The sequence below is a fragment of the Rhincodon typus genome, chromosome 28 (genome assembly GCF_021869965.1).
Source record: "Rhincodon typus isolate 14 chromosome 28, sRhiTyp1.1, whole genome shotgun sequence".
In the NCBI taxonomy this organism is placed as follows: Eukaryota; Metazoa; Chordata; class Chondrichthyes; order Orectolobiformes; family Rhincodontidae; genus Rhincodon; species Rhincodon typus.
The window spans coordinates 24,108,587-24,133,586 of NC_063359.1; the positions used below are offsets into that span (position 1 = coordinate 24,108,587).

The 25,000-nt window shown below is 38.0% G+C and overlaps 2 protein-coding genes and 1 long non-coding RNA gene across 3 annotated transcripts; 1 reads left to right on the forward strand and 2 right to left on the reverse strand.

Annotated features, from left to right (window-relative positions):
- Positions 1–1,989: 1,989 nt before the first annotated feature.
- LOC109914071 (actin-related protein 2/3 complex subunit 5-like protein) lies at positions 1,990–9,278 on the forward strand. Its single transcript, XM_020513645.2, has 4 exons — positions 1,990–2,299; positions 6,417–6,489; positions 7,158–7,334; positions 8,658–9,278. Exons 1-4 carry the CDS (start codon positions 2,160–2,162, stop codon positions 8,718–8,720), a joined length of 453 nt encoding a protein of 150 aa, XP_020369234.1. The 5' UTR covers positions 1,990–2,159; the 3' UTR covers positions 8,721–9,278.
- On the reverse strand, positions 2,658–7,162 carry LOC125486367. The gene is made up of 3 exons (XR_007265049.1): positions 6,392–7,162; positions 5,345–5,530; positions 2,658–2,774 (listed from the first exon to the last, which is right to left on the reverse strand). It is a non-coding gene; the product is annotated as an uncharacterized LOC125486367 (long non-coding RNA).
- A 2,430-nt stretch (positions 9,279–11,708) lies between the features above and the next one.
- On the reverse strand, positions 11,709–24,316 carry LOC125486366 (golgin subfamily A member 1-like). The gene is made up of 7 exons (XM_048613529.1): positions 24,188–24,316; positions 22,321–22,481; positions 20,523–20,681; positions 16,664–16,723; positions 15,031–15,210; positions 13,322–13,408; positions 11,709–13,216 (listed from the first exon to the last, which is right to left on the reverse strand). Exons 1-7 carry the CDS (start codon positions 24,270–24,272, stop codon positions 13,133–13,135), a joined length of 816 nt encoding a protein of 271 aa, XP_048469486.1. The 5' UTR covers positions 24,273–24,316; the 3' UTR covers positions 11,709–13,132.
- Positions 24,317–25,000: the final 684 nt, after the last annotated feature.

Genomic DNA, 25,000 nt, shown 5'->3' on the forward strand with positions numbered 1-25,000 from the left:
AGTAAATGCAGTTCTGATCACTGCGCATAGGAAGGTCATGATTGCACTAGAGGGTGTGCAGAGGAAATTCACCAGGATGTTGCCTGGGATGGAGGATGTTAGCAATGAAGAGAGGCCAGATAAGCTCAGGCTATTTTCGTTGGAGCAGAGAAGGTTGAAGGGGGAACTGATTGAGGTGTATAAGATTATGAGGGGCATAGACACTGCGAATAGATAGCAGCTGTTCCTCTTGGTCAAAGGTCCAAGAGAAAGAAGGCGCACTTTTAAAGCAAAAGACAGGAGGTTTCAACGGGAATGAGAGTCAAATCTTTTCACCCAAAGGGAGGTGAAGTTCTGGAATGCACTGCCTGAGGGCAGTTGAGGTGCGTAACTTCAAAACGTTTAAAAAGTACCTGGACAAACACCTGTAGTGTTATAACATTCAAGATTATGGGTCTTGTGGGAAAGTAGGACTAGTGTAGGTATTAGTATATTTTTCACAGTACAGACTCAATGGGCCAGACAGCCTCTTTTACACTGTATGATTCCATTCTGAGTGTGCAGCTGAAACCATAGCCACCAGTGATGGAGCGACAGAACTTGGGGATGCTCAAGGTGACAGAATTAGATGAGTGCACATAACCAGGAGGAGTGGCAAGCTGGAGTTGACCACAGAAAAACAGAACTATCAAGCCAGAGTAGCTTCCAAACAAAAGCAACTAGAAATGAGCAATAAATGCTGGCCAGCCAGCAACACTTGATTCACATGAATGAATTTCAGAAAAAGATACTATTCAATATGAAACTCCTTTTCCCATTCCTCTCTGAAAGTTACAAGGATCAAATTTGCAGCACAAGAACATTCACCACTTTACCAGACGAGTTCACCCACAACACTGAAGAAATCAGACAACCAGTGCAACAAACCAATATGCTTGAACACTGCAACCACCACTGGACACCCACTAGCAGTACTGCAGCTAAATATGAGAATTCACCCCAACAATTCACCACACTTCCTTCAACAACACCTTACTAGCCCAGCAACCACTATCAGGAAGAGGAATGGGAAAAGAAAAGATGCACAGAGGATCACTATCAATAGGTTTCCCTCTTGTGTCAGAAGTTGAGTTGGCCCTGACCTCTTCCACTTAAGAAGCCCCCAAAACCTCACAGCAGTTGGGAAGATAGCAACTGAGGCAGCAAATGAAAAAGCTGCTCACGGTAGGGAGGGGGAAGCAACAGGACCACTATTATCGCCAACCATTATTCCAAAAAGGTGTAGAAATGTGGAGTAAAACCAAGATTTTCTTTTGGTGGGGGGGGAATTGAAGCTGATATCGCTGAGCAATGCCACGGGTGATCCAGCGGGAGGTCTGAAGTCCCAACAACTGCCCAAACGCCCACTGAGCCCTGGAATACCGATGTGCCCCCTCCCGCAGACTCTGCTCCATAGGTCCCGCACCTCCACAACTCCCAATGGCGGGGCTACCTACGCGGACCAGCAAGCGGGGCCGCCATGTAAAAATAAGAGACACACCGCGGCCTGCGGCCGATCGATCATCCGTCACAGTTTAAACATAAAATCTACAAAACATTCTAAATAACTGGCAGAGCCGATAGAGGGAAGCCCGGGGATTCATAACAGCCAGTTACTCCCACCGTAAAGCCAGTAGTTTTTCAGGATGAATTAGGATTCTCCAGTTAACAGAAGCAGACAACCTACAATCGCCTACCATTTTCTTGGGCAAGCGCAGGAAAAGACAGGCCTGGAGGGCGGGGCCTGTATTTCCACGTGATAGGACCTACCATCCATTTCATGGAGGGGAGGAGACAGCGCGATCCATTATGTCAGACGTTTAACTTTACACAAACATCGTCGTCTTTTAGAAGCTTACTTTTTTGTTTTCTCCATGTCCCATCGTTGTAACTCATTTAACGACGAGGTTCAGTCATCATTGAGTTTTGTTGATTTTGCTTACCGGCCCTCTCCCTGAGATCGTGCATTCCAGAGACTGTTTCCGGTTCCGGGTCGAGGTTCAGCAGGCCCCGGGTTTGAGTGGAAGCAGTGCGATCGCCCGGCGCCGATGCAGCCTGCGGCTCAGTAGGTGCGGGTGTCGGCGAGGGAGTGGCTTATCGTCTCCATTTAACACTTGCTCTTTTAACATAAGCAGGGGCAGATGGCGAGAAACACACTCTCCAACAGGTTCCGGAAAGTCGACGTTGACGAGTACGATGAGAACAAGTTTGTGGATGAGCAGGAGGAGGCGGTGGAGCAGCAGGGGCCCGACTCGCTGGAAGTGGACACTCTCATCAGGCAATATCCTTATAGCCCGTCTCCCTCTGTGTGCGCGTGTTTGTGAGAGACCAGGGGCTGGCAGAGCGCCGCATAATCCCGGGATGGAAGGTGACAGCTCTCCCCTCCCCGTGACCACGGACCTGTTACTCTTTCCCCCCCCTGGGAACCGCACCCGCTCTCAAACTGCTGCCGACTATTAACTGCGCTCCCGGGCAGCCTGGAGCACCCTTCAACTGAAATTAATGACATTGCTTTCGCACTCATCCTTCACTGGATTGCTTCATTTTTATCGAGTTGTCACTTAACTGACGACTTCAGTGCGAGTTTATTATATCATGTGCAGAATTTGTCATTTTGGAGGTTTGTTTAAATACCTTTTTTTTTTACTTCCAATGTTTTCCCCGCTGTGATCAGCACCTTAAGACTTCACTATTATCTGATCTCAGTGTGGAAATGGGTAGAAGGACGAACGGGGTTACTGCTGCTCACTTTGTCCCTAAAAATAGCAAAGAGGCATCATTGTACAAGCTGTGACTGTAGTAACAATCAAACGTCAAATGAGACAAAAGATAAAGCCACCCAAAATGACATAAAAGAAATCAATTTATCAGAACTCAGTTCAAGCTCCGAGCGTACCGTTACTAAAATGAAATCATGATCCCAAAAACGTTGTTCCACCATCCAACTGGCACCGCAGCCCACAGTTTGGGAACCCCTGATTTGAGGTTTTGTTTAAGTTGGAAAATAGCGATCATTTTCCGTCACAATGTTAATGTACAGCCGGTATTTGAGCATTTTTAGCCAGGTCCTGCATTCTTGCAAATATATAAATTAGTTACAGGATTAGGCCACTTGACCCCTCTGCCACTCAATAAGATTCTTGTGCACTGCTAGTGTCCTTGAGCCAGAAGGCCTGGGTTTTAAGTCCTACCGGCTGCACAAGTTTGTCGTAACACTTCTGATAGATAGAGAAAATAAATTGAATTTGATTGTGGCTGATCTGATTACTCCACGTAATAGTCAGATGGGGATAACCTTTCAACCACACACTTGTCAGGAATCTATTTACCTGTCTTAAAAAATTCAAAGACTCTGCTTCCATCACTTTTTGTGGAAGACTTTTCCAAAGACTTTCTGGGAAAATTCTCCATATCTGTCTTAAACAGGTGACCCCTTAGAATCTCCCACGAGAAGAGACTTCCTTTCCATATGCACCCTTTCAAGGCTTGTCAGGATTTCGTTTCAATTAAATCACCTCTTACTCTTCTAAACTTCAGAATCAAGGTTAGCCTGTCCAGCTTTTCTTCATAAGACAACCTGCTCGTTCCAGTTGTGAGATGATAAAAACTGAAAAAACTGTGGATGCTGTAAACCAGAAACAAAAAACAGGAATTTCTGGAAAAGCTCAGCAGGTCTGGCAGCATCTGTGAAGAGAAATCAGTTAATGTTTTGGGTCCGGTGACACTTCCTCTGACCCTGATTCTGATTTCTCTTCACAGATGTTGCCAGATATGATGAGTCTAATAAACCTTCTTTGAACTGCTTCAAGGATATCTTATTTCTCTCTTTCAATAAGGAGACCAATACTGTGTGCAGTACTGTAGACAAATACCCTGTAAGGCTGAACAGTAATCTACATTTGTATTCAATTTCCTTTACAATAAACAGATTCTATTAGCTTTCCTAAATACTTGCTGTACCTACACACTAACCATGTGATTCCTTTGAGGACACCCAGATCATTCTGCGCCTTGGAGCTCTGCAAACTCACCATTTATGTAATGCTTCTGTCTAAATCTTGCAGTCAAAATGGGCATTTTTACATTTTCTCACCTTGTGTACCATTTCCCAGATTTTTGCTGACTCATTTAAACTACGTTCAATCGTAGTCTCCTGTGTCCTCTTTTAGTTTACTTTCCTACCTGTCTTTAGTGATTATATCTTTGGCCCTTTCGACCAAGCTGTCCATATAAATTAAAAGTTGAAACCCCAATACTTAGATTTGCCAACCAAAAATGATCTATTGACACTTCTGTTTCCTGTTAGCGAGCCAATTTTCTATCCATGTTATTTTTGAGATGGTTGCACTGTTTAAATGAACTCGTTTTGTTTCCATAAGTCACTTTTTTTTTTGTTGGCATTGTGTGGGTGTCATTGGCAATGCCAGGGTTTATGCCTGTGCCAGTTGTTATAAACTGGTGAATTACATTCTTGAATTGCTACTGTCCATGTACTGGCTCACCAATCTTTGTGTACAAAATCAATTTTTCTGTGCCATGAGTTCTGAATCACCATAATTTTTAACATATTCATTCACAGGATTTGTGTATCTCTGGCTAGGCCAGCATTTGTTGCCCAATCCTAACTGAGATGATGCATTCTCGAACTGCTGCAATCTGTGAATGGATATGTATGCCCATGGTGCTATTAGGAAATGAGCCCCAGAATTGCTGGATGATTAACTAAAATCTTTTTTGTTTTGGAAAAAAAAAACACAATCATCTCACCAGCTTCCATAGTGTTGTTGGATTTATTCCAGATTAATGTTATTACAGATTAATCTCACTACAGTTGTAAAGGTCCTGCAAATGATGTGATTTATGGCACCAAAATGCTACTCAACTATTGGAGGCACAGATAGGAAATCAGAAAACTGAAGTCTTACTTAAGTAGGAAAATTGTTCAGAGGTTTTAAAGAAAACCTTTATCCCCCTCAGACCACTTACTTTCCCACTACTTATCTCTTTCCCTATGTCATTCACTGTTTCGTCTTCCCTTGTTTTGTGCTGTTATGAACATAATTATTAAGAGCAGGGCACTTTGTCCTTCAAGTTTGACTCACTATCAAGATCACAGCTGACCTGATTTAGAATACAACAGCCTTTATTGTCATGTACACTCGAATGAGTGCAGTGAAAAGTTTGTAATGTTTGGCACCATCTTAGGTACAGAGGACTTTGGTGTAAATACATTTTTACTCTATAACTATACTTAAGTGTTGTTAGAGAGTTTAAAAAAAATAGATTAGCATGGGAACAATTAAAGTCCAGAAATGACAATAAGTACTTAAGTTCCAGTCCATGCCCACTGGCCCCAGAGCACAAGGCCATGCTGCCTCCAGGTGCCAGCCTCCATCTGGGACTTGCTCTGCCGCTGCCGAGGGACTCGGCCCACACTCACTCTGCCCCGCCGCAGGACATGGCCCATGCTCGCCCTGCTCGACTCCAGTCTCCAAGTAGGATAGGAGGAGGGCTGAAAGAAAAGCGATAGGGACTGGTCAGCAGAGGAGTTCCAAATGGAGTGTCCTACTCTGCTGCCATCTTGCAGTTGAGTTTATACCCTTAACTCGTGTTCATGCCTGCCCCAATAATGTTTCACCCCTTTGTTTAATCAATAATTTATCTCTGCCTTAAAAATCTTACTAATTAGTTGAGATGAACAAAGCGGAACAGTAAGGTGAAAAGTCTTGTTCACATTTCTGGATAGTAACAGCAGTTGTACAACCTCCTTTTGGATTCATTTCAGTTTTCCTCAGAACTGATATGTATGCTGATTCATGGAATGTTTCTTAATTGAACAAAAGTATTTTTCTAGATGGAAATTTGTACTCTTGAATGATTAATGATGTCAGTTTTGAGATCTCTAAGAGGCCACAACATGATAGAACTTTACATCCAATTTGAAGAGTGGGATTAAATATATTGAACTTGATGAGCCTATAAATCTGAAACAGAAACAAATTGCTAGAGAAACTAAGCAGGTCTGGCAGCATTTATGGAGAGAACGTAGGGTCCATGTTGAGTCCATTGAGCCTTATTCAGAACTCCAGAGCTCTGTTCTGAAGAAGGGTTACTGGACAAATAATGTTAAATCTGCATTCTCTCCAGATAATGCCAGGCCTGTTGAGATTCTCCAGCAATATCTATTTTTAAGGACAAATAACATGGGCCTGAAAGGGGAGAGAATGTGAACTGGGATCCTAGGCTAGGGGATAGATTGATTAACAAGCAGTGGAAGACTTTTGAGGGGATATTTTGGAATGCTGACTATCTTGCGTGTAAACCTGTAACTAAAGAACACATACTGGGTTTAAATGTTTGAAATAAAACTTACTGTTCCTTAACCAGTAATCCTGTACAGGTGATATGCTTAGTGCGTTCCATGCAGCATTAAGAAATCCTCCAGTCAACATGAAGAATCAAGCAGTTAAGGTATTTGATTAATCTAGTTTCTTGTAATTATTTGACATTGTATTCAATATATTCTGAAAACACAGTGACTTGTCTCCAAGAATTCATCCAAATATCTCGAGCCTCTTCTATCTGCAAAGGATAAATGTTGTGCAGCTAATCTTATACAATTATACTTCTGCTTTCAGTACATTAATTTATGGGATGACATCAACTGAATTCAGAATGTCTGCCAGATTTCAGTTAATTGCCTTTTGATGACACTTCTAAATGATAAAAGTAACCATTTGTTATTTCCCTTATTGGTATAGACCCTTAATATTTGGTCTGTTATCTACTTAAAACAAAGCTATTGCTGGATGTGGCAACAAGTGTCATAACATAGATTAGTTGAACCCCCCCACAGCTGCAAGTACGTGCAGTGAAAATTACCTAAATTTACTATATTGCAAAGAATTCTACTCTGCAGTTATAATACTTGTTGAACTACTGAGCAATAAGTTTTGGAAAATCGGAGGCATTATATTCAAATAATGGCTAATAGTGTTTCATCTTCAATCCTGCAAGGTAAGGACTAAAAGTTGTTTAATGACTACTAATGGCCATCCTTTTTTTAAATTTAAAATCTGTAGAAGTGCAATAAAAACATACAGAATACGTTGTAAATTGAACTTTTTTTTCCTCTACAGGAACGGGCACAGGCAATAGTTCTCAAAGTCCTTACATCCTTTAAAAGTAGTGAGATAGAACAGGCTGTTAAATCATTAGATAGAAATGGTGTCGACCTATTAATGAAGTACATTTATAAAGGTTTTGAAAAACCCACAGAAAACAGCAGTGCAATATTGCTGCAGTGGCATGAAAAGGTAAGTTTCTTTTTCTTTAATTATTTTGTTTTATGATTAAAGAGAAAGACCAGCGATGACCTGTTTCGATGTCTATCCCAATGATAAGTTGTGACAGCCATTTAAGACACTTGCTCTTGTAAAATTTGGCCTGCAGGCAAAGAATCTGGTTTCATTATGCTGTCACTAATCATTAATTGCTGAATAGAATGTATATGTAAAAATAGGTCAAGGTCAAATTTACAATGTTACAATTTTCAATTGTCAGCTTGATTTGCAATAACTTCGCCAGAGTCAGAAAGCTGTGGGTTTGTATTGATAATGTTGCTACCAGAGCTGAAGTTGTGAAATACTGACCTCAGATCCCATGATAGTGTGCAACAAATAGGGAGAGTTGATTTGGGCAAAATTCCTTTCTGTGCAGCCAACAAATTACCTGTGACTCATCAACTGCTTTATCACAGGGCTTTGCTGTGGACAAATTGGTTGCTGTACTTCAAAATGTAATTCAGTGGTCATGAATTATTTCATATGTGCTACATAAATGCACATTGCTTGCATGCAGGTTTTGTAATCAGAATCAGCATAGTCCTACAAGACCACAGGGCTGCTCTCTCATTTTGAGAGATGACTGACGGTGGTTTAACCGGAGGGACACCACATTCATCATGGTAATCTCAGCTGGTGCAGGAATTGAACCTATGCTGTAAGCCAGCTGCCCAGCCAACTGAGCTAACCAACCCCCTTTTATTAAATACTGAGCAGATAAATACAATTTGTTCAGCTACATAAATTTGCTGTGATATTCCTAACGCACATCATCACCTATTTCCTCCTCTGTAACGTCGTCCCAGCTGGCTCTTGCTTCAGCTTATCTTGTACTGAAACCTGCATTGCTACTGCTATCTTTTATACTTGATCATTCCTAGCCGGTGTCCCTGTTGCATCCTCTGTGAACCGAAGCATTCAAAAAGTCTGCTTCCTTTGTCCTAATTGCACAATGTCCTGCCACTCCATTTCCCCATTCTTACTAGCCTACAGTGAATCTTGGTGAATCCATACATTGCTGCACACCATCCTTCCCACCCCCCAACCCCCTCCCCGTTCTGGCTTTGCCAGTGCCATAAGCTTTGGAATTCCCTCCTGAAACCTCTCTTCTAGGTGCCTTTGAAATTTGGTTAAAGAGATTGAGTCATTTGGCCCAATATCTCTCCTGTTGGTAGGGTGTCAGTTTTCTTTTGTAAAGCACCTTGTGATGTTTTATGTTAAAGGTGCTGTATAAATAAATTGTGATTACATAAAGCTCAATGACTTGAATGTATTTTCTTTCTCTATCCCTTACAGGCATTAGCAGTGGGTGGAGTAGGTTGCATAGTAAGAGTTCTCACTGCAAGAAAAACAGTTTAAAAAGTTACATGATGGATTGACTTGATGAGGACTGAAAGCTGTTGGAAAGTGTGACGAAGCAACAGCAAAAGAAATATTTGAATCCATTCTTTAAAGATTAATTCATACTAAACGAAATTATTTTGAAAAATCACCTTGGAATGCTCTTATCTCAATAGGTTGTGGTGGCAAGTTTGCATTACTGTATGTTTTGGCAAAGTTTGACATGCAAGGTCTTGCACGTTCTCAGTTCTCTTAGAATTTTTGTTTTTACCTTTTTAAAATCTGTTGAGAAACCAAATAGTGTGGCTAATAAAGGTACATTTACATGATGGGAAACCAACTGACGTGCATTTTACCCTGAATTGTTAGGCCACATGGTGGACTATTAGGACTTCATTGTCACTATATGCAGTATTATAACTTTTTTTATTTCTTTTGGGTCACTTTCATATTGTCTTTTGTACAGTTATTGGATACTTGGTATGATAAATATGGCAATAGTATTAGTTGAACTACCAGGGATGAATTTATTGTGAAGTGCCTGCTGCAAAATAAAGCTCTTGGATCATCATCTGACAGCTTTTTGTTGTATTATAATGTCAAAATTTAAGGTTGGATTTCTAACTTAAAGCAGTAAGGAGATGTCTACTAGATGCAATCTAGTGTAATGTCGATTTAATAAATCCTGTAATAAAGTAAAAGTAAATTTGTTTGAGCATCACTGAAATCTTCATGGGGCTTTGTAGTACAAAATAATTAATTAACTAATTAATTAATGCAATTCATGATCAACTAATTTGCAGAGTTTCTCAATGCTAGCTGAGATGACCAATGGAAATATTAAGGGTTTTGATCAGAAATAATTAAAGCAACTCATTCTGTTCCTTCTTTGAGGAATAACATTTCAGAAGTATTTTAAAGGTAGTTTATTCATAAGATCTGCTTTGAGTGTGCAACATTGTATATTATACTTTATATTGCAACAAAGATTTAAAGCTATGACCTGGTTGAACTGTGCACCAGGAAAAATGAAATCAATATTGAAAAGGGCATTGGTGTGATGTTTTTACTCAATGGGTGTAATAGTCTTTTAAATTTAATGTCCCAACAGCTATCTCCAGCTACCCTGGCTGCTATGCATTGGCTGAAAATATGGCCATCATATATATTGAGGCAGTTTAAAAATCAGAACTTGAGTCAACAGTGCAGACCAACTAGACTGATTGTGAATGGTATTGCAATGTACATGTTAATTTTTTTAAATGAGCCTTTGGTGATACATTATTACTCACCAGTTATTAGTGGTGACTCATCTTGAAGCAAAATACAGACATTATCAGAACACTGGTCTGAAAATGCCACAGTAAATTACACTAGCTTCTTTATGTTGTTGTCAAGATTTGACACTGAATTTGCATTATCTACACCGAGATAGAACCCTCCTCAATTATTTAACATAACACTATACATAAGACAGTCATTTAAAAAAAATGCAAAACCCATTTATGAAACTAAGTTACCCAGTACCTTGCAGTGGTTAGGTATGTGTGTATATATTGGTGAATGCATTCCATAAAAGCTAATGTACTGAAACATTAATTTTCCCAGAACTGCATGCCACCAGCAGTAACAAATAGCTGAATTTAGAAATGTAAAATTCACTAATGAGTTAGGGAAACTGTTTGGTTTCAGTATGATTAAACTAACTTCACAAGTCATAACCTATTTGATTTTTTGAGGCTTGCATCTTCTCCATTCTTCATCTCCTATACAATCACTAAGGTGTTTTGACATGGCCCAAGCAATGAGAAGGCAATTTAATTACAATATTAAGCATGCAATGTTCATTGAAATCCCAAGTCCTTACGACCATCTTGTTTAAGGTTAGTGAATCCAGCATTTTAGTACATTTTGATTCCTATACCTATTCCATTAAATGATTTACATTTCCATCTCATAAGCACATACTGAGCTTGTGAAAGAATTATAATTCAAAATAGAGTCCTCACCCAATTTGTGTCAATGTTAGTTTGTTTTTAAAAAAGAGCTCACCCAGTTTTTACTTCCACTAACTAGGTGACCTACTTCAAGTAAGGATAATTACATTTTGATAGTTTAAATTCTAATAATGTGGTCCAGGAGATGACTGACCAAGCTTGTCACCCAAGGTAACAATTACACTGATTTCACTGGGAAATGAATTATATACAATATGCCAAAGTTTGGTCCATCGGTTTATGTAGGTTTTTCACTAATGCTCGAGTGTTCAAAAGTAAACCAGGATGGCAGCCACAGCAGTCAAAGATCCAACTCAACTTCCCACAGACAAAATGAATTTCAAAAGGATTACTACTACGAAGCTAGCCAATGAAATGGTGAGATAACAAGGTGTAGAGCTGGATGAACACAGCAGGCCGAGCAGGAAGGCTGACGTTTCGGGCCTAGACCCTTCTTCAGAAAGGGTGGTCACTTAAAATAACTAAGGTCAACTGCAGCACTGCCACAGGTTTGAAAAAGTATGCCATTTGGCGAAGAACAAATGGTTACTTCACTTCTGCCCTTATTCTATTAAAACTAAAGGTGGTTTTTGAGTCTGAACTAATTAATGCTTCTTTCTAATGTAAGTGAATTTAGTCCGAATATTTTTACATGCAATTTTAAACCTGAACATTTAGTCCAGTGAAACATTTAGAAGATTGGCATGGCCACTTTGATTCTTTTTCCTAGCTTATTCAATTTCTGTGCATTCTTGCAAGAAAAATACTTAAGACAACAATTTGGATACCTTTGCCACTTTTTAGATTAGTCCATATCAACTGACAAGTGTCATTCTCAACAATTGAAAATGCAAACACATTCTAGAGCACTTGTTATGCAGCCCAGTGTTGCTTTTCAACCTAACCTAACTGCACAAGCTGAAATTTTACTGAAAACCTCAACTCCGTATACTTTCATCATGAAATTATTTGTTCCAGCATTTTACCTAATCAAAGAATTCAACCACAATTTCAGCAAGTCTAAAGGAATTTTAATTGGAAAGTATTGCACCTACAAATTATTCCCAAGCAAACAGGTCAGATGAGGTATCACTTGCTTTATCCAAACCAGGTTTAAAATGTCAAGGGAGAGAAATTAGTTGCTAAGGCCAATCGATGCATGTACAAAGATTACATGTAACAGCATTTTTTATACAAATAAAAGTGCATTAGTTCATATGTAACATATATATATATTTACATACAATGTTGCTCCTGGTTTCACAACAGCAGGGTGAAAAAAATACTGATGGATCATAATTATTTCAACAGCAACTTTTTCTGCCTCTGAAAAGCTGTAAATAATTTATGCATCTATTTTTACATCCAGTGTGTAACAACCTCAATTTCTATACACAATACAGGTACCCTTTATAAAGGCTCCTTTGGAATGTTTAATTTTTTTTCTCTTTTGCATTAACCCAGGTAACTAACTATATATTATCCTTGCCCAACTGTTTATATAGATATCAAATCCCTTGTTTTTGGTTGTTCCAGCATCATTTTCATACAACACTACTGCATTCTTAAACTGCAATAAAACCACATGATAACAATTAATCAGCAAGAACACATGCAAGGGATCTAAACTAGGTAATGAATCAATAACAGCTCATTTAACAATTATTAGAATATTTGAGAGAAACGTGGAAAAAGGACTACAGTGATACTTTGGACCAATAAGCAGACAACTAATTGCAATATTTAATTTGGTTTCTTGTTTTCAGTTACCTCCTATTGGTATGATTTATCTTGCAGGTTTCCAGCTTTATTAATCCAAATGACACCAAAATGATTAAACTAAAAATGTAAATATGATTTTAAAAAGCGTTCTATTTGGGCCATGATACTGAGTTCAAAAGCAGTTATGGACAGCACTGCTGCCTGCTCTGTTGTAACTGTTAGGATGTTTGGGAAGGAGCATAACTTTAACAGTAAGGAAAAAAAGGCTTTAAAAAGATGTTTTAAGCATTCACTAATTTCTATCAATGAAGGAGGAGCACATTTACAAAGATGCAGACTATGACAGCAATCACTTCAAACAGTGTTTCATTCAAATCGGCTCAGGACTGTAATAATGCTACAGAGCCAAAAAGAATTGTTCCTCGTGTATGTTTAGAAACTGCAGAATTTCAAACCCATAATATATTTGTTCACAATGAATTTCATTCCCCATAGGAGAACATTTTCATTTGCATTTAAAAGCTGCATTAATATAAAGTACCAGTTATTAAATACTTGTAAACAGCTGAAAAACTTATAATCCTGTATTAAAAACACTGTCATAACAGTGACTGAAAACACTAATAAGGATATCTTATTAACTGTAGTGTTCATCAAATGAATTATGTTGATAGTTTCTTCAATGTGCACATTCTTGACATTGCACTTGGTTCACTGCCAGTGAGGGGGAGGTCGACCAGTTATTGACGGACGTATAATACCTTTAGGAGTAGGTTTTGACCCAAACCAAGACATCTACAGTGTAAACAGAATAATATTTAGTAAACCCACTTGATGTTATTCATTAAGAGTAGAAGCAGGTAAGACTCAGTGAATAAGTAGCAACAGACTATGCCCTACCTTATATTCTAGGGATTCCTTTAGCAAGTTTTCTTCTTCACGTGTAAAGTTAAGTAGCATAGATACTGCTTTCACCAGTTGATAAGCCTGTGACAAAACACAGATCTGATTTTTTTTTTTCTTTTTTATTAGGTCACAAAGTTGTCATGCAACTTTCTGGCAGGAAAAATACTATCCATGAATTAGCAAGGAAATTGATAAACTAAGTTCCTGTAATTCACAAAACTATTTTAAATGTACATTTTAAGTATAAGTCAAATTTCTTATGTGAAAATTAATTAAAGGAGTGTTCCAGGATAAAGTCCTACAGTGGGTAACCACTGTGCAAAAAGGCAGCCCTATTGGTATGATTTATCTTGCAGGTTTCCAGGTTCTCAAGAACCACGTTCTCAAGGCTGTCCAAGATGGGCAATAAATGCTGAACCACCAGCAATACCCACAACCGGTGACTTTTTCTTTAAAAAGTTCATTCAATAGAATCATTAAAATTATTTGCCTCAGTTTCGGATTCTAGCCACCATCTTTTTATGTTACTGAAAGCTAGCCACAAAAAAATTGCACTCCATTGCCTAGCCTTTGCATCTACTGATGGAAATCCCATGGAATTTTGACACCTGGAAGCTTTCGCTGAGGTCATGGTTATTGTGAAAGGCAGTTTCTGAAAGTTGGTAAAGGAAACACATGGCAGGCTCTTTTCCAACTTTATTTTGAAGGCAGAACAGTGAGTGACCTCTGTGCTTATCAAGTTTTATGTTTTAAGTTTCAAATGTCTGTTAATTCAGTTAAAGACACTACTTGTTTTACAAGACCGTTTCTATACAGGTTGCATTTGATTAAACTGCTGATAGCAGAAACAGTATTTGCTGCACACACTATTGCAATGCAAACAATCACAGTGCACATTGCCAAGAATGTTCTTCACTCCACATAATCCTTTCTAGTACAAGAGCTTCAGTCAGTCGCAACTGTGTCCAGTTCTGGTCCCCTAGTGTAAGGTCCATTGAACTAGGGAGGGGCAACTGGTTGTTACCTAAATTATATGCTCTAATTATCAAGCATAGACTTGGAGAACTAGTCTGTTATGCTTTGAAAAAGTGAAGACTTCGGAGATATGACTGACGTGTATAAAATAATGAAGGAATTTAGTTGAGGTAGGGAGGCTAGAGGGTTTTGGAGGCATCAGTGCAGCTTATAAAAGCATATGATAGCTTTTAGGAAATACCCAACTTAAAAACATCATCGACCTTTGGAATAGGTTAGTACTGGCTGCGAATTCACACAAACCTTTGAAAAGGAGTTGTAGGAATCATTAGAAGGTAGTTCGGTTAATGCCAGTGAAGCTTCTGAGATGACCTTTAGACCCCAGGTTTTACTCTATATGGATATTAGGTTTCTCTTCATCTCTCCCAGAAAGGTGCTTAGCCATTGAAGAAAGTAGTGTGATGAGGTCATTGGTATATTCAGCTTGATGTTCCAGTAGGGTTTTGCTTGTCATTTTCCAGATACTTCATGTCTAATTCTCAGTCAGGCTCAAGTGCTAAACTGCACGTCTGAATTCTACATCTACTGGTCACCAAATCACTGGAGAATTATTCTCCTTCAGCTTTTAAAACTATAATAACAGATCTGCCTTTAATTCCCAAAAAATGATAAATAAAACAGGTATTCTATTGAGTACTTGTACTTTATTGCAATTATGAGTAGCTCACCTCAGATTCTCGCACAGACATAAATTTGAGAAGAACATGTTTCAGATATTCAAAATTTATCTCCCTGGAGTCATTAAGATCTGAATTGTTTACAACTGTGGTGGAATTACTGATGCTGGTTGGTGGTTCAAAGAAAGATTTCTCCCGGACTTCAGCAGGTTCCAATTCTGGTTTCATTTTCTTTAATTGAGAAAAGATTTAATACGGCAATCAATCATAAATCCACATTTTAAAAAATAAAAAGAAAGTCTGAGCTGCCGATCTTTTTGTTTGGCGTATCGTGTAGAAATCCATTACCATGTTTATGAGTTTTTAACTCAAGTTATAAACATACAAATTGAGAGATAAGCCAATTGGCCCCTCAAGCCAACTATCATTTCAGAATATGGCTGATCTGACTGTGTTCTTAATTCCCTTTCCTACCTATCGCCTATATGATTTTGATTCCCTTGTTAGTTAAGGATGAACTGTGCCTTAAAAATATTCAAGGACTCTATCTCCACCGCTCTTTGATAAGGAGAGTTCCACTGACTCACGAGAATTTTTTTCTCTCAAAACATCAAAACTTTCTCAACTTATTTTTAAACTATGTCCTTTAGTTCTAGTCTCTTCCACAAGGTGAAAACATCCTTTCAGCATTGAGCTATTGAGGAATTTATTCATGTGTAACCTGTTTGCCTGATAGGGACATTTCCCATTTACCAAGATCCAGAGAACATAGGCATGCTAAGAATAAATGCTTAAATATGCTCAAGCATGTACAAAGCTACTGCTGGAATCTAACCCAGTAAAACTGCACATCTAATCCAGTACAGACCATAGTCACTTCCCAGGTTCTCAAATGAAGAATTAACAGAAAGCAGTTTTGTAAACATTCACAATTATTTTCTTTAAAAACAAGAACTTAAATAACCTGGAACATGATATGCTAAAGCTGGTTCCCATTAATGAATGTCTGACGTTGCCCAAAATAGTAAATCACAAAATTTAAAACTTCAGTTGTTTTAACAGGTGAGAAATGAAAACATAGCCAGTTAATTTGAATTCATCAGATCTAAAGTCATGAACAGTTTAAATTGGAAAAACATTGCCATTAATTTGAACCACGGGTGAAAGAAACTAAAACCAAAGACTGACATTGGCAAATACAAAAGCAAGATATTGAGGGTATTGTAATCTTTTAAAAAAATGCAGAAAATGCTGTAAATACTCAGCAGATCCAGCAGCATCTTCAGAAAGAAACAGAATTAACATCTCAGGTCTCTGATCTTCAAGCATCATTGACCTGAAACATTAACTCTGTTTCTCTCTCCACAGATGGCCCCTAACCTACAGGGACTAAATTGGATTTGTCAAACAAATAAAAACACTATTAATTAGTCGTATTTTTTATACTAAAGCTACGTGATGAAAAGGAAAGTATTCTGGGAACAATTCTCCAGACAATGTTATTTCAGTATCAGGTAGAGACATTAAGCTGCAGGCATCAGCTAAACAGTTTAGGATGGTGGCATCTGCCATACTTTACACATGTGCAAAATCTACTTCTGACCCATTTTCAGGTTTGATTCATTGAAAAGAAAAAATCCTAAGTAATCTGTTTAAATAATGTAACTTAATGCAAGCTTTTTACCAATTCTTTCTGTAGTGTCTTCTTCAATTCTGTTAGCCTCTGCAGCAGTTGTTTAATAGTCTGAGGGAAGAAAAAGATTTAAAACTATGAAATCTATAGCGATGGACACAAACAAATCATTAGATGAAACAATTTAAATTTAGAATTTTAACCATACACTAAAAGATTAGGGAAATCATTAGCAATCATTCCAAATTTTTTGGATCACTGACCGAAGTAAATCAAGTATTCATGAATCCAGGGAATGAGAGAAGAAACAAGTTTAACATGCCCCCACCTCAACTCAGAAGGTTAGCAAAATTAAATGGTGAATCTACAAACAAGGAACAAGAGTCAGCCATTTGGCCCTTCAAGCCAGCTCTGCCAGAATCATAGGGATCTCCAGCAGAGAAAATGGCCCTTCAGACCGTCAAGTCTGCACAAGTCAAAAACAACCACAGAACTATTCAAATCTAATTTTCCAGCACTTGGCTCATAGCTTTAAATGCCTTGGCATCAAAAGTGTACATTCTCCTCTACCACTGTTTCAAATAGTGGCTTTCAGAACGCCACCACCCTCTGGGTTAAAACATCTTCCTCACATCCCCTTTAAACCTCCTGACCCTCATCTTAAATATACGTCCCCAGCCGCCTGATCACTGATCCCTCCACTAAGGGGCAAAGTCTCTGTCTACCTGAGCTAAGCCCCCATAATTTTTTATGTTTCAGTCATGTCCCACCTCTGTCTTCTCTGATCCAGGGAAAACAAGCCCAGTCCATCTAATCTCTCTTCATAACTAAAACTCTCCAGTCCAGACAACAGAGATAACAAGGTGTACAGCTGGATGAACACAGCAGGCCAAGCAGCATCAGAGGAGCAGAAATTTCTGAGAAGGGTCTAGACCCGAAACGTCAGCCTTCCTGCTCCTCTGATGCTGCTTGGCCTGCTGTGTTCATCCAGCTCTACACCTTGTTACCTCAGATTCTCCAGCATCTGCAGTTCCTACTAGCCTAGACAACATTCTGGTAAATCTCCTCTGCAGCCTCTCCACTGCAATCACATCCCTCCTATAATGCATATTCCAGAACTGCACACAGTACTCTAGCCGTGCCAAACCAAAATTTTATACGGCTGCTGCATGTTCTCCCTACTCTTAAATTCTATGCCTCGGCTAATAAAGACATTTCCCATCTGTCCTGATACCTTAAGAGACCAGTGGACATGCACATCAAGGTCCTTCTGATCCTTGGTGCACCCCAGTATCGTACTGTTTATCATGCATTCCCTTGCCTTGTTTGTTCTGCCAAAGTGCATCACCATTTAATACAATCATGGCTGCTCTGATTTAACTTCAATTCTACATTCCTACATATCCCCGATAATCTTTCATCCCCTTGGTAATCAATAATCTATCTACCTGTACTTCAAAATTATTTAAAAATTTTACATCCACTGCCTTTGTGGAAGAGAATTCCAAAGACTCTCAATCCTCAGAAAAGGTTCCATCATCTGTTTTAACTGTGCACATGTCCCTATTTTTAAAGTATGACCCCTAGTTTTAGATTCTCCCAGAAGAGGAAACATCCTTTCAACATTCACCTGGTCAAATCCACTCAGGATCTTACATGTTTCAATTAAGTCGCATCTAAGTCTCCTAAACTCCAGGCAGGCCTAACCTGTCTAACCTGTTACCTGATCTAGTCAACCTTCTCTGAAATGTTTCTAATGCATTAATATCCTTCTGTAAGTACAGTGTTCTGTACTGTACACAGTATTCGAGATTCAGTCTCACCAACATCCTGTACAATTGAAGCATAATCTCCTATTCTTGCATTTAATCCCCCTTGCAATAAACCACAGCATTCTACCAGCCTTCCTAATTACTTGCTGAAGGGGAAATATTACAACTTTCTGGTTTACTACAAAATTGAATTAGTCTAGCCTCAGCAAAATTTACTCTAACTGGTTGGAGTTCCTCAGCCCAACGATCTCCAATGAGTTTAATGAAAAGCTCGCCTGGTGCTAAGGCACTGGAATACACTGTGGTACAATAAAGAAACAATTGCATATGTATTTAACATGTCTGATTAGATAGGTAATGGCAAAATTAGTAGGTTCTGCTCGAGCACTTTCTAGAGATAAATAAGTCAGCTCTTAGCTGTGGTCCATAGGATCTACTGGGAAGATTAACACAGTGGTAACATTGCAGGAGTAGTAATCCAGAGGCCCTGACTAACGCTTGAGAGAGACAGTTCAAATTCCACACTGGCAGCTGGTGCAATTTAAATTTAATTAATAAATCTGGAATTATTGGCCAGGAAATTTCCTGTTGACTGTCACACACTTCCTCCCTTCAACAGATCAATCAATTTTCCTTTGTGTTGAACATCAATGTTGAACATCACTGGGAAGAACACTAAGGGTAGCAGTGGCAAAGAACGTGCTCAGGGTGGGGTCTTCAATGACCAACATCAAAAATGGCTCAGTAGCATCACTACAGACCGAACTGGTCAAGTGCTGAAGGACATACTTGTCAGACTGCACATGCAGAAGGTGGTAAGAAAAGAAAAATCTAAACTTCTACTTGACTTTGCTCATCTACATGTCATGGATGCATTTGTCCATAACAGTACTGGTAGTGACAACCCCATATTGTTTTGCATTGATGAAACCCCATTTTCACAGAGACCCTCCATAATTTTGTGTGGCACAACCACCATGGTATAAAAGATAGATTCAAAACAGATTTAGCAGCTCAAACAAATGGCGAATGCTGGAGAGAATCAAGTCTAGCAGCATCTTTGGAAAGAGAAACAGGAGTTAATATTTTGCAATTGGAATAACTTCTTCACGAGCAGTTCAAATCTGGATATCCACGGCATGGGCCTAATTGAATAAGGGTTAGAGAATAGGATGCCAGGGGCCGCATTGTTAACAATCAGGGGCAAACCTAGTGAAGCTATTTGTATACGAAACAATAGAAGCAATATACAATAGATAAAGTGAAGCAATCCTGCAACCAACTGACAGGACTGAAACTCGGCAGTCTGCCTCTTCTAGTCTTGAATTGGTCAGCGGTGACAAAGCTCCATAACACCCCTTCTCAATAATGGGGAAACCCAGTACATCAATGTAAAAGAAAATACAAGGTTGAAGCATTTGCAACCATCCTCAAACTGGAACATCAAGCAGATGATCTAGCTCAAGCTCCTCATACAACGCTGGCCTCACAGATACCAGTTTTCACATTATTTCCACCAGAAATGGAAGCAGATTTGGTGGTAGTTGTTGAAAATATTATGAAGAGATGTTAAGCAGATCAGTAATTATTCAGAAACCAAAGCTTTCAAAGCACAGTATTCCAAAATATATTATTTCCTTCAGCGCAATATTGATAAATGTTGATAAATTGTAATCAAAAGTTACCATTATTCAAACTTATTGGATTTAATCAACATGATATAGGAAAACTAAATATGTAGTTAAAAACACAGCCAAATTTCAAGTTAATAAAACTAATTATTGTGGACCAATTTTAAAATTTAATTCTGTTTCTAGGTTTACGGTGAATGATAGAGACCACTGGTAAAAATTCATAAAATGGATAAATTGCAAAGGTGTTTTAAGAAGAAAACTGTGATGCTCCATTACTTGAAACAGAACTGAATCTAGTCATAAAGGTAAAGATTGTAGACAGGAAGTGCATATTTTAACTGGCTAAAAATAAGATGAAAATTTGCAAGATGAATGCTTCAAAAATTAGACAAAAAAAAAACAAAACAATCCTCTGCATATGAGCCTTTTAACATATGTCAATGTTGTCAAAAAGTGAAGCAATTTACAAACCACGCTGATCTACCCATTTCCTGAGCAACTAACCTTGTTTTTCTCTATTAACTGCTGTTCCAAATCTTGGTTGTCTTGTTGAAGCTGTAAGGTATACGAGATTGTCACATCTCCATTTTGTCCTTTTCCATCATTTTTTGGGGGATGTAACTGTCCATTGAGAGCTGCCACCTCTGCTTCTAGATCATTCACCTGTCAAAGCAATGTGCATTTCTTTAATGATTCACAGAAACAAAGTTAGGAATCTTGTAGGCCTGAGTACAAGACACAGAATTTTATAAAAGCTGAAAAAAATAATATTCAATTGCAAACACAGAGTAAATACCAAAGGGAAAGCTGTTCCATCCAACAGCACAATTTTTTTAAAAAATTAAAATAAATAATATTTACTTCTCAAGTTAAAAATCATTAGAATAATTTTATCTTTTTTTAAATTACTTCCCAAGTTAAAATTAACTTTTTAATTTAAAAGAAAAATCGTTGTGCAGTTGGATAGAATAGATTCCCCTTTTCTCCAGTAAGATGAGTTTATTCATGGCTAGCTGATCTCAGTTAAGGTAATGGTAAAAGTGACAGAATTATTGCAACATTGCTGGGTTAAAATAATCAGTGTTCCTGGTCACTATCTATCCTGTTAGAAGTCTAAGCTCACACATGAAGAACAGCCACTTCAGCAAGGTATCACTCCACGACTCAGCTGCAGAATATTGCAGAGACAAAATTTTTCTGGAAAAATAAGGAGCTAGAAACAGTGAGGAAAAGAAAATCAAAACTATCAAGTTTTAAAAACTCACCAAACATTAACTGGCCCATTATCAGAGCCACAATCTCCAATAATTTTGTTGCCACTTGAAAGAATGTGGATTTTCTGTTCCACTTAAAATAAGAGAATTCCACATTGCTCCCTTAGAAACAGCCCATTTAGTTTTACAGGTACAGGCCATGAATAACAGAAAGCCCTTACAGGCCACCCCGGCTGCTGCGCATATTGCGGATGGAGGAGAAAAAAACTGGACACAAGACAAATCAAAACAGATTCCAGATGAAGGCTTGGCTTTGACCATCGGAATTCATAAATGGATTGCATTACAATACAGACTTCATGAAATAGAAGATATGCCAGATAAGTGCTGCAGCCTGTATTATTTATTGATACCCGATGGCCTTCAAGGATTCACAATACTGTCTGAATCGGAATTTCCCTCTCTTCCAAGGAAGCAGAAAATTATGCACATATCTCCTGAAGAACCAAAGAATCTTTGGTTACTACAATGCTTGGGGTCAGCCATCACATTAATTTGTTAATTTGTTTTTGAAAAGTGACATGTCATTTGAGGAACAAACAAAACCAGAGGTTGCTGGAGAAACTCAGAAGGTCTGGCAGCATCTGTGGAAGGAAAACAGAATTAATGTTTCAAATTCAATGACCCTTCTTCAGACTGAATTTGTGTCATTTGTAGTTATCATCTGATAGTGTCCCAGTTAACCATATATGCAAGATAGTAGTTTGTTCTGGTGGAGATTATTAATACACTTTTTTTTTTTAAACAGATAGGCACAGATAGGACCATATAAATGTTCCATATCTGCAAGATCACTTCTTGGCAGTAAAACAAAGGAAAAATAATTAACTTTTAAGATGTTCTTCTTTCTCACAAGATTGTTTTATATTGATCCAGAGCACTGAAAGGTGACCTCACAGAAGATCAATAAGAAATAATATTTGATTTGTAGTTACATTAAAGTATAGAACACCCAGTAACTTGCAGTGACATTCTGTACCGAAATTCGCATGTTTAAATTATACACATGGCTGAGAAAGCTAACATACCTTTCTCTCACTGGCTGCCAGGAGTTCTTGTCTCTCGATCAACTGCAACTTGAGGTCACTCAACTGGTTCTGAACTATCCCTTCTCTTTCTGCTGTTGAGCTTTTAAAATTTTCACTTTCCATTTGTAGCTGATTCATCTGTGATATCACAGCTCCATGGTCTAGAGGTATGTTAAAATGGATTTTCTAAGATGTGGGTTACAGTTGATTCTATTAAGATCCACTTATCCCTTCCACAAGTAAAACGTTTCTCAATCATAACACAAAACACTATGATTGCAAAACACATGAAGGTTTGTCTTTCTCATGTAATAGTTTGTATTCTTTACTGCAAGCACAAATATAGAAAAGATGCACAAGTTTTCTCTGATAAACAAAGGATCTGATACACAATGAATAATTTTTATTTTGTAAGAGACCATATCTTGCAGTTCCATAACCAATCCACAAGGTAACTGGCCTAAGATTTCACTGTTAAGTGATTAGCTAGTAGACAGTGCATGAGACCAAACATGGAAAGTACCTAAAAGTTTTCTTCCAAAAGTCTAGTTCTAATTATCATGGAACAGGATAGCAAGCCAGACCAAATCAGTTTCGCTATCACTAGATCTGCACCACAGTAAATTCAATGCCTCTCAAAACTGCTCAACTGTTCCTAAAGAGACTTTACAAATAACAGATCTTGGATACCAAGTTTACAGCTTAAACAAAACTTGATATTTTATTATTAATAATGGAACTTTAGCAGAGCACAGATGAATTACAAAACAATCTAATTAATATGCACAATTTAAACCCAACCTTCTTTGAATATAAAGCCCCACTTGCACACTGACAGACACAGTTAAGGAATAAATTAAGAAAGAAAATTAAAAAAAAAGTGAAAAATTGCTAGTTTGGTAGCATTTCAATGACAAATACCAGTCCTTCATGAAATCCTTGGAGGATAGGTTGTATTACAAACATGCAGGACTGTGTATCTTGCTTGAATTCTGAAGTCACCAGTAAATACAAATAGTTTGTGTGACTTCTGGAGACTTATTTCTTTCCTACAGATTGGGTTTTTCCTCAGAATTTTCAACAAGTTGATAACTGGAGAATAACGAGAGAAAGAAACCAAAAGCCCAGCCCAGTCCAGAAGCTCCCGAAGCAAAAACTGCCTCCTGCCCAAAATCCAGTCAGAGCTTGTTCACACTTTGTTTTTTCTTTCTTCTTCAACATTCCCTGTGATTAGCTGACCAGCACCAGTCCTCCCTAAATTCATCAATTCAACATCTAATCAGCTGCCAGTCTCTGTGCTTAACAACATCTCCTTGCCAAATTGCCCAGAGAGCTATTAGAGCAATAATTAACCTGCATTATCTTTTCAGGCCAGTTCCCAACAGCAAACATCAGTCTTTGTTTTTTTGCCCCCCAAAATAAGCTGCCATTCAAAATTCAATTTTCAACTTTAACTCAACTCAAAACCAAAAATGAGAAAAATAAAAGAATAATAGTGACAGTCTCAACATAATCAAAAACTCAATAAGAAAGTTTTGTTATGAACATTTTCAGCAGTATCCAATTTAGCACAATCCTGAGAATAAGGCCAAAAGGCTACAACCAAATGAGTATTTTAAAAATTGTAATACATGCATTGACTTTATCCATTCTGACCTATTTCATTGATACATGGATTTCTGTTTTCTCTTGTTCTTGTTAAATTAACATATTCATTTTCCAGAAATCAAACCCAAAGTTCAAATTGAGCTTGTACCCATAATTTGAGCTTCAACTGTAGTACAATGCTTATACTTTTAAATTATACATTTTTGACAGTTTTTCGCTCAAAAGTTGCTTGATCTTAAATAAATCATATTTTTCAAACCTTGCTCAAGTTGCTTGAAATCTTCTTGCATTTTGATTAACTCTTTATCTTTCTGCAAGTCTGAAGTATTTTTTTCATCCAGCATTTGTGTCAATTGTAAGACCTATCATTGCAAAACAAATACATGAAGAAAGGCAACAAAATAATCATAAACAAAGTAAAGCTCTTGTGGTCAAATTATTGAAACCAGTGTTCAATTCCAGACTTATTAATTGAATTTAAATTTCACCAAATGCCATGGTGGGATTTGAACCCTCAGCCCCACAGCACTCAGCTAGGCCTCTGGACTACTGCACTATCATGTCTATTATGCCTCTCTCTCTCGCACGTTCTCTCCTTCTCATCAACATTACAGCTTTACTGTAGATGTACATTCACCCAATACTTTGCCATTTGAATAATAAAGGCCATAACTCATAATATGGGCTCAGTTTTTAAAAGTTACTTTACATATTCCTGTGTTTCATTTCCTGGAACTTCTCAGCATTATGGGAGTCAACAAAAGGAAAATCTTCCATGAACTTTCAAACTGATTTGCCTCAACTCCAAGAATTTTAAACTGATCAGTACATTACCTGAAATTTTCCAACAGACCCTTTTCAACAGTAGCTTTATTGTTTCCTTCAAAAACCTTACCAGGATATCTTGAATTTTGAATGTTTCATTCAAATTTAAGCAGTAAAAGACCAGTCACACACAAACCAAACCAATTGTGCAGCAATGGATTATTTATTTTTCTTTGTCTATAACCGAGTAAACTTGTAATTGTGTGCTAATATGAAGTTAACACAGGGATCTAAACAACAGTGGTTT